Source organism: Lynx canadensis, chromosome X (genome assembly GCF_007474595.2).
Source record: "Lynx canadensis isolate LIC74 chromosome X, mLynCan4.pri.v2, whole genome shotgun sequence".
Taxonomy (NCBI): Eukaryota; Metazoa; Chordata; class Mammalia; order Carnivora; family Felidae; genus Lynx; species Lynx canadensis.
The window spans coordinates 121,086,213-121,098,259 of record NC_044321.2 but is presented as its reverse complement, the minus strand read 5'-3'; the positions used below and the strand labels follow the sequence as shown (position 1 = coordinate 121,098,259).

Sequence of the window (12,047 nt, the reverse complement as noted above, 5' to 3'; positions counted from 1 at the left end):
GTCGGGCAGCGTTGTCCTTGCGGGGAGGGACACGTCCCTGAGGCTTCGCCAACCTGCTCCCACAGCCTTAGCAGACACACTTTGTCTCCAGGGTTCCTGCCGCTGACAGTCTCTGCGGTGGCTGAGATGTGACACAGGCAGAAAGCAGAGCAGCTCCCCAGCTGGCATTCCTGTACCCTTGCCCAGGAGAGAGGGCTCTACCCTCTGGGGGAGCAGGAAACCCACCAACTCCCTCGAACACCTCAAAGGCGGGTAGAGACAGGGATGGGGATTAAAATCAGCCCAGGTGCCTCCCCACTCCCCTCAGACTCCCTCAAGAGCTAGGGTGTCTACCTGCAGCCCTTGGCTTTGGATGCCTTTGAGATCAAGGCTTTGAAGCCCAAGTCATGTGACCTATTTGGCATTTCTTGAGGATTACAGTTCTATTTCCCTTCGTTAAGTGAAAACCAACAAGAAACTCTAAGGAGTTTTCCTGGAATGCTACATCCCGTGGGCAAAGAAGTGGTCAGGGAAAGGGGGAAAGGCACTTGGAACTTCCTCAGTTTGGGGAATCCAGGAGCCAGCCGGGCAGCCTCGAGGGGGCCGTAGCAGTGGCGATGGACTTAATGAGACCTACTCTGGAAACAGGCTTCCCGGGCCTCCACCTTCTAACAGGTCAGTGCTACCGGAGTGTGAACAAAGTGTCAAGAAAGGGAAGTATTTATGGAGCAGGCAGAAGAGGAGAGGCTGTCTCAAAGATCAGGGAGGTGGTGACAACAAGAGCCCGGGTGCTTGCCCGGGAGATGGTGATCAGAGAAGTCAACAGCCAGCCTGACCCCGAGCCAAGTGCTTTTTTAGAGCAGTTAGAGATGCACAGCAAAGATGAGCGGAAAGTGCAGAGAGTTCGCACAGGTAGGTCCCCAACCTACACTGACACCTCATCACCTGAACCCCAGAGTTGACGTTAGGGTTCCTTGTTGGTTTTGAACAGTCTGTGCGTTTGACAAATGTGTAATGATGTGTGTCTACCACTGTGGTATCGTACGTGGATCCACTTTTAAATCTTTTATTATAGACCGTTTCAAATGTCCCCCAAGGGAGGGAAGACACTATAATGAGGTCCGACGTACCTGTGGGGTTGCCCCAGTGTTTCACCTGCACCCCCACAGCCCATATCGCCTTAGTTCCCCCATTGGCATTCCCATTATACACCTACTACCTGCGTGGGCCTCATGCCAACCCTAGCAAGAAAGGACTGTCATTCTCCCCATTCACAGAAGAGCTAAAAGTCCCCGCTGAGCCCAGGAGGTCGGAAGCCAGGTAAGTGGGGCTCCTCAAGGTTGATAGCTTGCCCCGAATGAAACTGAATGCCACTGAAGGTCCACACTGCAAGCCTGGGAGGCCTCTCAAACCACCGCTGTGATTGCCTGACCTTCCCCAAACATTCGCCAAGGCCCTGCCCTGGACCGTGTTACATTCTGGGGACACAGGACCAAGCCCCAGCGATGGCCCCTAATTCCTCGGGGCGGGGGTGGGGGCCGTGTCTTCACTAGGAGTCTCCACAGTCACAGAGATAGAAGCACTAAGCCCAGCTTTATCCCCCACTTGGTCCAACACAGGCTACGAAGCCAATGGTGGTGTGAGGTAGAGCCTGCCCAACTTTCCAAAGTAGAGGTAAACCTTTCTATATCCTTCAGCCCTCCTCCACCGGGGTGGTGCCCCTGCCCCGAAATCCCACTCCCACCTACCAGAGTTAGGTCACCCTTTGTTTTAAAAGCCAGAATCCCGAGTCAAACGGACATAAGCAAAAATAAGCAATGACAAAAGAGGGGGACTAGTGTTCCCACATCAGACCCCAACGCCCACAGTAATTCTAGCCCCGGTAATGTCATTAGCACATGGGGTGATTCCCCTGCAAACCTTGTGTACCAAATGTGGAGGAGGGATTGAGGTGCTGATGCTGGGTAGACAAAAATGACCGCTGTCGCTACACTTCGCTGTAAATAGCAAGTGCATGCCATACTTGTACAGAACACGTCTTCCACGCATACTTATCACAGTGTCCCCGGACAAACCTGCCTGGAGAGGAGGAAAGTAGGAGTAAGCACACCTCTTAGGGCCACCATCGTGACTCTATAACATAGTACAGTGGCAGGTCTCCCATCCGAACTGCTGTCACTGTCGTTTGCTCTGTATGTTCTCTCAGTCTAGATGACATTCTCTTGCCTTTAATTTAGCCGTCCCTTTTTCCTGTAGAGGCTGCCAAGTTCCCTCATGCCAGACCCCCCACCAGCCCACTCTGGCTTTTCAGGGAGTGCTGAAGCGACTGACAATAACGGGGAGCAGCCTTCTGACTGCGTTTGTTCCCCTTGACCCCTGGCCCCAATTCCCATTTAGTTGAATGATTAAAACATAGGTTTCCTCCAGGGGGGACAAGTCTTTTAGGTTTTCCTTCCCCTGCCTTTCTGGCTGACCCATTCCTCCTCTCCCTATGGCCAGTAATACCCAGTCCCCGACGGCCCCACCCCCACTGCCCTTTTGCAAACTGCACCCTGCTTCCATCAGGACTCCCTCAACCTCATTGGAGAGGGACAGTACGCAGATGTTCTTAGACAAAGTACACACACACACACACACACGGCTTATGCCTTACTGGTCCTCTGAGGCTAAACAACAGCCTAGAGCTAGGGCCTCTGAATGTTTCTGATCACTGACATAAATCAAACCATCTTAAGCATACACCCCAACCATGTGTTTAACTGTTTACATATCGTACACACGTACCAATCTGAACTTTATAAGACACACACAAATACAAATTTTAAAGTAAAATGTATTTAAGTAAGTTTAAACTTAATATATTTTTACTTTTTAAATTAACAGATTTTTATTAAAGTTATTCTGTACTTGAAAAATTAAAATACAGAGGCGCCTGGGTGGCTCAGTCGGTTAAGCGGCCGACTTCGGCTCAGGTCATGATCTCGCGGTCCGTGAGTTCGAGCCACGCGTCGGGCTCTGTGCTGACAGCTCAGAGCCTGGAGCCTGTTTCGGATTCTGTGTCTCCCTCTGTCTGACCCTCCCTCGTTCATGCTCTGTCTCTCTCTGTCTCAAAAATAAATAAACGTTAAAAATAAATAAAAATTAAAATACAAATGCCGTTTTGTTTTGGTTACGTTCTCAACGATGTGTCTTGTGCACCTGCCGTGGGCAAGTACCTGTAACTCTGGGGGCCACCAGCTTCCATCACAGCCGTGACAAGTTCTTCCAGCAGCCTTTCGGAACATGCAAGTTTCCTTAGACTCAGCACTTGCTTATTGTCTCCCCATTTTGCCCAACTTATGCCATCTGATTGTCTATTCCTTGTCCGTGAGGCCTTCAGACCCTGCTGCTGGCGCCAAAAAAGTTTTGAAAAGCGGACAAGCCCCCTGATGTCCCACAGTGTGGAACTAGACACTGGGTCCACGGCCGAACGAAGAAAGGTGGGAATAGGCGGCGCCTGACCCTGGGCTCCCGCCACCACCGGCGGCCCGCTGGCGATCCGGCCCTGCTAGCGGCTAAGCCCGTGTCCCACTGCCCCCAGGGGTCGCAGAGCGTTTGGGCCCGACCAGGCGTGGACCAACCACGGCGTGGACCAACCACGACCCGGAAGGCATCCGGGGCCTCGAGCCCGCGCCGACTCGTCGCTCCCGGATACGTCACATCCGGTCGGAACCGGCCCCGGTCGCTAGAGGTGAGCCGGCCGCTGCAGGGAGGGGCGGGGCCTCGGCGGGGCGGGGCGGGGCCGGGGCCCCTGTGGGCGGGGCGGGGCGGGGCGGGGCGGGGCGGGGCAGGGCCCCGGCGGGCCCAGCTCGCAGGCGTCCGCCGGGCCGGCAGGCGCTGGCGCCGGCGCCAAACTCCCGGGCCGCGGCGGCGGGTGAGCGCTCTGGGCCGGAAAGGGAGGGCGGAACGCAGCCTCTGGCGCCGGCCCGGGTCCGTGCTCGCCCGCTCGGGCGGCCGGGCCCGACGGGCGCGGCCGCAGGGCCTGGGGGTGGCGTGAGGGCCCGTAGCGCGATCCCGGGACCGCCCGGACGGGTCACCCGCCTGCCGACTGCAGGACGACAGCGAGAGCCCGGCGGCGGCGCGCCCCTCCCTCCTCGGTTCGCGCTCGAGCTCTGTGCCCAACCCGGCAACTTCCGGAGTCCCAGGTAGGGAGGAGCCCCGGGTCGGCAATGCCAACTGCCCAAACACCGAACTCACGGCCTGTGTGGAAAAAGCGGCCGGCCCAGGGTTCCCTCCCCTGCCTTGGGGTGCATCTGCTCAAAGTCTTCCAGCCCCTCAAGCAGAAATGGTGTGGGATCTGGGCCAGACCTCTCTTGCAGTGACTCAAAGCCGCCAGCAGTACTGGAAGGACAGGGTGGATGGCCCTTAGCCTCCTCCCTCCTGGAGGGAGGAACCATCACACCACCCCGGTGGCTTCAGTCCTGGGTGCTGTCATCTTTTCCCTGTGACTCCCCTCCACTTTGCTTCTCATACTCCCTCTGGTTTTCCTGCCTCCCTCTTCAGCAGTGGGATGCAAAGCTGGACCAAGGCCTCCAGGGTAAGTGACCCCCAAACTCCAAAGCAGCAGAGGCCATGGCATGCAGCGGGTAAGAGGGGACCTCTCCAGGGATGAGTTTTTGCTTAACCTGCCCATTCACCCTACCTCCCCTGCTCCCCAGGCTCAGATGACGGGGGACAGGGCCAAAGACTGATAGGATGTCGAGAGGCCAGAGCCTCTTCCAGGACTGGGACACTGCAATCAGGCACCGAGAGGAAAACGACAGTAGTGATGATAAACCACTGTGGCCCCATCCTGGTTGCCCCAGTTCCAGCAGGTGATGTGACTACAGGCTGGTGACAGCCCAAATTGAGAAGAGGAAGCAAGCAAACCTCTTTCCATCCCGAGGCACCTTCCCCCACTGGAAACACTAGGTCCCACTGGAAGTTCTGGGCTCTGGACCCTGAGCAGAGCCTCTCAGATGTGACACACTGCTTCTAGCAGCTCAGATTCTGGGGACAGATGAGTTGGAGCTCTGACAGGAGGAAGAAAAGCACCTAGCAAGCACGTGGTCCTATTTGACCCCCTCCTGCTTCCCCTTCCAGCAGGCTCCCTGGAGAGAGAGGACCTGCCCCCCATCCCAGGACCCCCATCTCACCACCGTCCGCGCGTAGGGTAGGCCAGGTAGCCACTGCAGCACCATTCATAACTCCACATCCATGGTAGACATCAGCCCCCAAGGCCCCACCGCACACGCCCCTTTGCCAGCTGCTTTCTGCCTGGCAGGTGACAGTCAGACACCCTTTGCTCTCACCAGACTTGTCTCCTTGGCATCCCCACGCAGCCTTTCAGAGATTTCATCCTGGTTGTGGTATAGCTATGGCCCCTCTATAGCTCAAAGCCCGCGGGGAACAGGCTAGTGGTGATGGGACTGCGGGGTGGCTCTCCCAAGTCCCTTGGTATCAGGACATTTCTGCATGTTCACCGTACTGGAAAAGCACAGGGAGATCAGCAGGCTGAACAGGAACTCCTATGTGTAGGTGGCCCCTGTGGGCGAGGGATGGGAAACTCGGCGCAGGTACGCTGGAGGAGGGGACAGGCAAATGGCACTTAAGGGTCAACACTAGCCATTGCCTTCTTGTCCCAGGGTTTGGGTCTAGGGGCTCTGCTGCGTGTCCCAGCAGGCGGGCTCACCGATCCCCTCGCTCCCGGCCTCACAGCTGGTCACCCTGACCAGCCACCTTTCTGTGTCCCGTCTGTCCTCAGGAAGAGCTCTGCCATCAAGGAGCACAGCACAGGGCCAGGCCCAGCCCATGGACCCTTCTCCGGACGGCCCAACGGCACCAGCGGGGCTGTTCTCCTAAGCCACAGAGGGCCTGGCCACACTGTCCTCAGCGAAGAGCCATGGTGTTCAGGAGGGGCAGAAGCAGCTCCCAGTGGTGGCCTCGCCTGGGAGGGGGTGGCGGTTGCCGAGGCCCCCTAGGCATGCTCAGGGCTTCCTTGCTTCTGGCCAGCCTGCCTTTGGGGGCCAGGGGAACAGCCAGTGCCAACCTCAGCACAGCTCTGGGCCACAGGGTGCCCCTGACAGGGGGCCGATACTTGAGCATTGGGGACGGCTCTGTGATGGAGTTTGAGTTCCCAGAGGAGAGCGAGGGCATCATTGTGATCTCGAGCCAGTACCCGGGCCAGGGCAACAGGACAGGGCCTGGCCCCATGCTGAGGGTCACCTCCCTCGACACGGAGGTGCTGACCATCGAGAATGTGAGTGCCATCACCTGGGGCGGTGGGGGCGGCTTCGTGGTGAGCATCCACTCGGGCCTGCCTGGGCTAGCCCCGCTCCTCATTCAGCTCCTGGACCCCCATGAGGCCCCGCCCATGCTAATTGAGGAACGGAGAGATTTCTGCATCAAGGTCTCACCTGCCGAAGATGCTCCCGGCACCCTCGGCGCTGACCTGGTCCACTTCTCAGAGAACCCGATTCTCTACTTGCTCCTGCCTCTGATCTTTGTCAACAAGTGTTCATTTGGGTGCAAAGTGGAACTCGAGGTTCTGAAAGGGCTCCTGCAGAGCCCCCAGCCCATGCTGCTGGGCCTCCTGGGCCAGTTTTTGGTCATGCCCTTCTATGCTTTCCTGATGGCCAAGGTCTTCGTGCTGCCCAAGGCCCTGGCTCTAGGCCTCATCATCACCTGCTCGTCACCCGGCGGCGGGGGGAGCTACCTCTTCAGCCTCCTCCTCGGAGGGGACGTCACCCTGGCCATCTCCATGACGTTCATCTCTACGGTGGCTGCCACCGGTTTCCTGCCGTTGTCCTCCGCCGTCTACAGCCGCCTGCTCAGCATCCATGAAACGCTCCACGTGCCCATCTCCAAGATCCTGGGGACCCTGCTGTTCATCGCCATCCCCATAGCAGCCGGCGTGGTGATCAGGTCCAAGCTCCCCAAGTTCTCCCAGCTGCTGCTGCACGTCATCAAGCCTTTCAGCTTCGTGCTGCTCCTGGGTGGCCTCTTCCTGGCCTACCGCATGGGGGTCTTCATCCTGGCGGGTGTCAGGCTCCCTATCGTGCTGGTGGGCCTCACGGTGCCCCTGGTCGGCCTCCTGGTGGGCTACTGCCTGGCCACGTGCCTGAAGCTGCCGGCGGCACAGCGGCGGACGGTCAGCATTGAGGTAGGGGTCCAGAACAGCCTGCTGGCCTTGGCCATGCTGCAGCTGTCCCTCCGTCGCCTTCAAGCCGACTACGCCTCCCAGGCCCCCTTCATTGTAGCGCTGAGCGGCACCTCGGAGATGCTGGCCTTGGTTGTTGGCCACCTCATCTATAGCAGCCTGTGCCCAGTCCCCTGAGGCCCCTGGGTCCAGCTTCCACCACGCGTCGCCTGCGGCCTCCAGCCACCGCCCCCACAGCTCTCCTGTACCAAAGGCCTTTGGCTCTCATGCACTATGCACTCAGAAAACAATCCAGGCTTATTTTTTTTACCGGTTTTTTATTCTCCAGCTTTCAGTGCCAAAGAGGCCACGCTGAGTTAGGTAGGTGGGCACTGCTCAGAAAATATATTTCAATAAAAGAGAGAAGCAAGCTCGGGTGCCTCCCAGTCTTTGACCTTTGGGGCCTGGGGAGTGGGGTAGGAACGGTGCGGCTGGGTAGATGTGGGCCAGGGTGGAGGACTGGCGTGGGTGGCAGTGGTGACCCGTGCACAGACTTTCTGTCTCAACTCTCCCTCCCCACGCATCCCCTCTCTGGGAGAGGTGGGCCCTGCCGTTCTAGAAGGAGCGTGGGAGAATGAGGGCAGAGGCCGGGCTCCGCGGCCAGCTCCCAAGCTCAGTTTTCTGCGGCCAGACTAGAAAAGAGGAGGCAGAAGGCCCCGCGAGCAGTGGGGCAAGCTTGGCAGGGCCGGGCCACTACGTGGACTCCCGAGAGGGAGAGTCGGGGTTCGCGCCGACTCGCCCGTCAGTCGGCCGGGGGCGGCCCCCCCCTCCCAAACCCCAGCTCCCCGACGAAGCCGATCCGGCCCCACTCGCTCCTCCTCCCTCCCGTGGCAGGCGAATCCGTCGGCCCCGGCGTTCGCCAGGCCAGACGCCAAGGTGACTCCTCCGGCGCCGGGGGCGGGGGCCGGGCCCCGGCGCGCGGGGCGGGGCGGGGCGGGGGGCGGGGCCGGGGCGCGCCCCTCGCGCTGCTTCCGGCAGCGGCGGGCGGTTCCGGCGCGCGCCCGGGGCGGCGGCGCGCAGCGGGGGGCGGTGGGGCGCGCGCCGGCCGCAGTGGACGCCGCCGCGGCCGCCATGCAGCTGACGGTGAAAGCGCTCCAGGGCCGTGAGTGCAGCCTGCAGGTAGCGTCGCGGGCCCCCGCCGGCCTGCCGGCTCGGGCACTCACCACCCCCTGGGCGCGGGGTCGGGCCGAGGGCGGGGACGGGCTGGGGGTCGGGGGGGGGGGGGGAGGGGGCGGCCGGGAGAGCCGCAGTCTGCGGGGGCCGCGGCCTCAACTCCTGCCTCCTGCCCTCGGCCCGGCCAGGTGTCGGAGGACGAGCCGGTGTCCACGCTGAAACATCTGGTCTCCGAGAAGCTGAACGTCCCGGTGCGCCAGCAGCGGCTGCTGTTCAAGGGCAAGGCCCTGGCAGGTACCCGGCAAGAGGAGACGCCCAGGGAGCCCCGCAGGAATTCAGGGGACGGGGTGCCCAGGCCGAGCCCGAGGAGCAGTGTGATGGCTGGAGTGCTGGCCACTCTACCTTCGGGGAGGTGACCGAACCCTCCTCAGACAGATGCCGCAGAGCTGCGCTGCGCGTAACGATTCCATCAATCTCTCTTTGGCAGATGGGAAAAGACTCTCCGATTACAGCGTTGGGCCCAATTCCAAGCTCAACCTAGTGGTCAAACCTCTGGAGAAGGTGTTACTGGAAGAAAGCGCTGCCCGGAGACTGGCCGAGGCCCCGCCGCCACCCCCACCGGCCTGGCAGCTGATCTCCAAAGTCTTGGCCCGCCACTTCAGCGCGGCAGATGCCAGCAGAGTCCTGGATCAACTACAGAGGGTGAGAACGGTAGCCCAGGACATCCGCCCCCGGCCCGGCTGCTCCCGTGCCCTGACTCTGTCTTAGCGTACCCCCCACCCATTGGCACCCCCGAATCCTCCTGGCCTTCTCTCCTCAGGATTACGAGAGGTCCCTGAACCGCCTGACGCTGGATGACATCGAACGCTTGGCTAGCCGCTTTCTGCACCCCGAAGTAACTGAAGCCATGGAGAAGGGGTTCTCCAAATAAGATTCCCGGTGCGGGGAGGAGCCCAGCCAGGCTACAAGCTGCATGTAGCATTAAACGTGTTCTCCCGTCGCAGTCTGGCTCATAATAATAGTAATACCTGGCAGTACCTGGGTGTCCACGCCTGGTTCTTGCCTGGGTTTGCTCCCACGCCTCACACAAAAGGTAAGACGACGAGGCTCCCAGCAGTGAAGTGAGGGAGCCAGCATCTGAGTCCAGCCGGATTCTAAAAATGCCTCCGAGTGCCCAGGAAAAACAGGGACCGTTCGGAAGGGTTCCGACAGACGGCCTTTGGCAAATCTTGTTTAGCCCGCTGAGAACAAATCCTCTAGCGACTCCTCTCGAGGCCTGAGAAGTGAAGCTGCTGGCGCCTGCTGCCCAATCCTGTCACCTGACCTCTGACAGGTGCGGCATTGGCAGGAGGTCAAGTGACAGCCAGCCCCGGGCTGCCCTTCCGCTGCCACAGCCAGTGGGCGCTCGACAAGGAAAAGCGGGCTGGGGAGTCACGGACCTGTGTGGTATGACCTCAGACGAGTCCCTGTGCCACGTGGGTCCCTAGGTGTTAACTCTGCCCAGTGAGGGCCACTCTCGAAACCTCCATTTCCTTCATTCTTACCCAGTCCTGGGGGGAGGGGCCTGCACCACTCCGTCCACCCCACGCTCTGTAAGCAGGCCCCAAATGGAGCAATGGCCAAGCGTGGCCCAGAAATGCGACGGCCCGGCCCTTCGCGTCACAGCCCCTCGCTACTCCCTCTGCTTGTCTCCGCCTGGACATGGGCATTTCTCACCTCTTAGGGATGACAGGTGACTGACTCGAGGTCACTCAGCCTTGGACAGGCCCCCACACCCTGCACTCACCCACGGTGTGGAAGTGGACCCCTTCCCCTGCCGCACGTACAGGGGCTTTCACTTTGCACACCCCTCACTGCCTGAAGGGAAACCTCAGGGTGCTGGGAAGGGGGCAGAAGCGTGGGCTGGTGGCACCGAGCCTCCCACCTTGCCTGATGTGCGGGCACTAGAGGTCATCTAGTCACCAGCTCCTTGGAGGAGGACACCTAGGTCGGTCGAGGCTAGAAGGAAGCCACTCTCCTGCCTGGTCCTCATGGGGTGAACGCTGGGTCCCCAGGCTTTGAAGAGCAGACAAGTCCCTGGCTCTGCCTGAGAGCTGGGAGTACAGCAGCTCGTGTGACTTACCAATGCTCCCGTCTTATTTTCAGTCAGGAAACGTTTGTTGAAATTTTGAATCCCATTAAAGGTGAACGTGAAACTGACTCGTATCCGAAAGGAACAATATTAGCCAGGCTGCTTTCGGTTTCCAACGATTGGTTTAACCATGAAAGAAATTGGTCTAAACGATAAAGGAAACCGTTTACAGAACTGAGAAGTCCCCGGGATATTGGCAGCAGATGAACAATTTCACCAAACGCCTAGTGTCTTCCCGCCTCCCCTCTGGCTCTCCACCCCAGGCTGCTGCCTCAGGATCTGAAGATGGCGGCCTGGGGTTTCTGCCAAATCTCTAGTTCGCACCCAGCCGGGAGCACCGCCTCGGCCTGCGGCCTGCGGTGTAGCTTCCTTCTCTGACGCCCCCAGCCAATAAACGCTATCTTTCATTGGTCAGAAGCACGTCCCGTTCTGATGATTTTGGCCGGGGGTGGGGTGGGTGGTGGGAGGGCAGCCCCCTGGGTACCCACGAGCTGTGGGAGGGAGCGGGGGATTCTCAACCAAAGCCAGGGCTGGATGGCGGCCTGGGGCAGCAACTGCCTACTGCAGGGGTGCGACACAGATGCGCGTTTCAGCCAGACCCTAGAGATGGTCGCTGAGTCCCTTGTGCCAGCGCCTCATGACTCAGGAGCCACAAGAACCCTCTGGTGATGAGGAGCGGGCGAGTGGATAGTTGGACACGGGGGTTGGGAACTCAGCCGGGAGATCAGGATGGACACGGAGGCAGGAGCGAGGTGTTCAGGATGCGTGGTGGGAGCCTGATGGAAGAGCTGACTGGGACCCCAAGCCCTGTGCGGCCTCCTAGAGTGACGTTCAGGCGTTAGGTGTGGACAGGATGTCCTAGAGTCTCTGAGGACAGATGAGGGGGCTTCCAAGAGAGTGTAGCCGGCAAAGAGGAGAGAGGACCGGGCCTCGAAGCATTCCACGAACAGGAGATGCAGAAAAGGCCAAGGAACATCCCGACACTGAGCCACAGGGAAAGCTCAGGATGACGGGCCAACAATACCATTCCAGAAAGGAGGAGGGGTTGTCCAATACTGCCAAGAGGCATTAGTAACAAGATGGTCGCTGGTGATGTTGGGAGGCAAGAAGCAGCTAGCTGCAGGCTGGCGAGGAGAGAGGGTGGTGCTGGTGACAGGGGATCCCGCATTCTGGAAGCTTGTCTGCAGAAGTGGGCGGTGATGGGCAGGCAAGGGAGGGAAGACGGGAGGGGGCGGGTGCTGCAGGGCTGGGAGGAAGCTGCAGGCCACAGCCTGCCTCAGTCGATGCCGACAGCACTCAGGCAGACTTTTAACAGGACGCAGGAGGCCGCCTTCGCCTCTCAAAACTCTCCGTTCTCCGTAGGCAATCAAGCAATAATAGTTTTGGAAGAGCCCAGGGCAGTTGTCTTGTAGAATGTCCCAGAGTCTGGATTTGCCTGATTCCCTCCGCGTTAGATTCAGCTCAACTGCTATGACCAGTTGCTCTGCCCTTCCCCTCCCCCAGCAGCTTCAGGAGTCCCGGGTGGGGCTGCGCCGTCCCCCGGGGAGGCTCATTCCGGTCACATGGTCAAGGTTGTGGCCGCCACACCTCTCCCTCACAAAGGTGCGT

The 12,047-nt window shown here is 59.7% G+C and overlaps 2 protein-coding genes across 9 annotated transcripts; both read left to right on the top strand.

Annotated features, from left to right (window-relative positions):
- The first annotated feature begins 3,826 nt into the window (after positions 1 to 3,826).
- On the top strand, positions 3,827 to 7,565 carry SLC10A3 (solute carrier family 10 member 3). Of its 8 annotated transcripts, none has more exons than XM_030305499.1 (4): positions 3,827 to 4,832; positions 5,101 to 5,179; positions 5,762 to 6,256; positions 6,344 to 7,565. In XM_030305499.1, the coding sequence occupies exons 1-4, from the start codon at positions 4,714 to 4,716 to the stop codon at positions 7,331 to 7,333; spliced, it is 1,683 nt and encodes a 560-aa protein (XP_030161359.1). In that variant the 5' UTR covers positions 3,827 to 4,713; the 3' UTR covers positions 7,334 to 7,565. The 8 variants fall into 8 exon arrangements, with proteins under 8 accessions (XP_030161359.1, XP_030161357.1, XP_030161360.1 ...); XM_030305497.1 differs by having other exon boundaries at positions 3,828 to 4,555; positions 4,677 to 4,832; positions 5,762 to 7,565; XM_030305500.1 differs by lacking the exon at positions 5,101 to 5,179 and having other exon boundaries at positions 3,828 to 4,163; positions 4,522 to 4,555; positions 5,762 to 7,565.
- Positions 7,566 to 8,213: 648 nt separating this feature from the next.
- On the top strand, positions 8,214 to 10,856 carry UBL4A (ubiquitin like 4A). The gene is made up of 4 exons (XM_030305738.1): positions 8,214 to 8,314; positions 8,497 to 8,602; positions 8,796 to 9,010; positions 9,129 to 10,856. Exons 1-4 carry the CDS (start codon positions 8,267 to 8,269, stop codon positions 9,237 to 9,239), a joined length of 480 nt encoding a protein of 159 aa, XP_030161598.1. The 5' UTR covers positions 8,214 to 8,266; the 3' UTR covers positions 9,240 to 10,856.
- The last annotated feature ends 1,191 nt before the right edge of the window (positions 10,857 to 12,047 follow it).

Excerpts from the sequence above, each read along its gene's own strand:
- UBL4A (XM_030305738.1), top strand. The coding sequence starts at position 8,267 with ATGCAGCTGACGGTGAAAGCGCTCCAGGGCCGTGAGTGCAGCCTGCAG. Across the intron at positions 8,603-8,795 it reads CAAGGGCAAGGCCCTGGCAG|ATGGGAAAAGACTCTCCGAT; the intron begins GTACCCGGCAAG and ends TCTCTTTGGCAG. Across the intron at positions 9,011-9,128 it reads TCCTGGATCAACTACAGAGG|GATTACGAGAGGTCCCTGAA; the intron begins GTGAGAACGGTA and ends TTCTCTCCTCAG.
- SLC10A3 (XM_030305497.1), top strand. The coding sequence starts at position 4,714 with ATGTCGAGAGGCCAGAGCCTCTTCCAGGACTGGGACACTGCAATCAGG. Across the intron at positions 4,833-5,100 it reads GGTTGCCCCAGTTCCAGCAG|CAGGCTCCCTGGAGAGAGAG; the intron begins GTGATGTGACTA and ends TTCCCCTTCCAG. Across the intron at positions 5,180-5,761 it reads CCGCGCGTAGGGTAGGCCAG|GAAGAGCTCTGCCATCAAGG; the intron begins GTAGCCACTGCA and ends GTCTGTCCTCAG.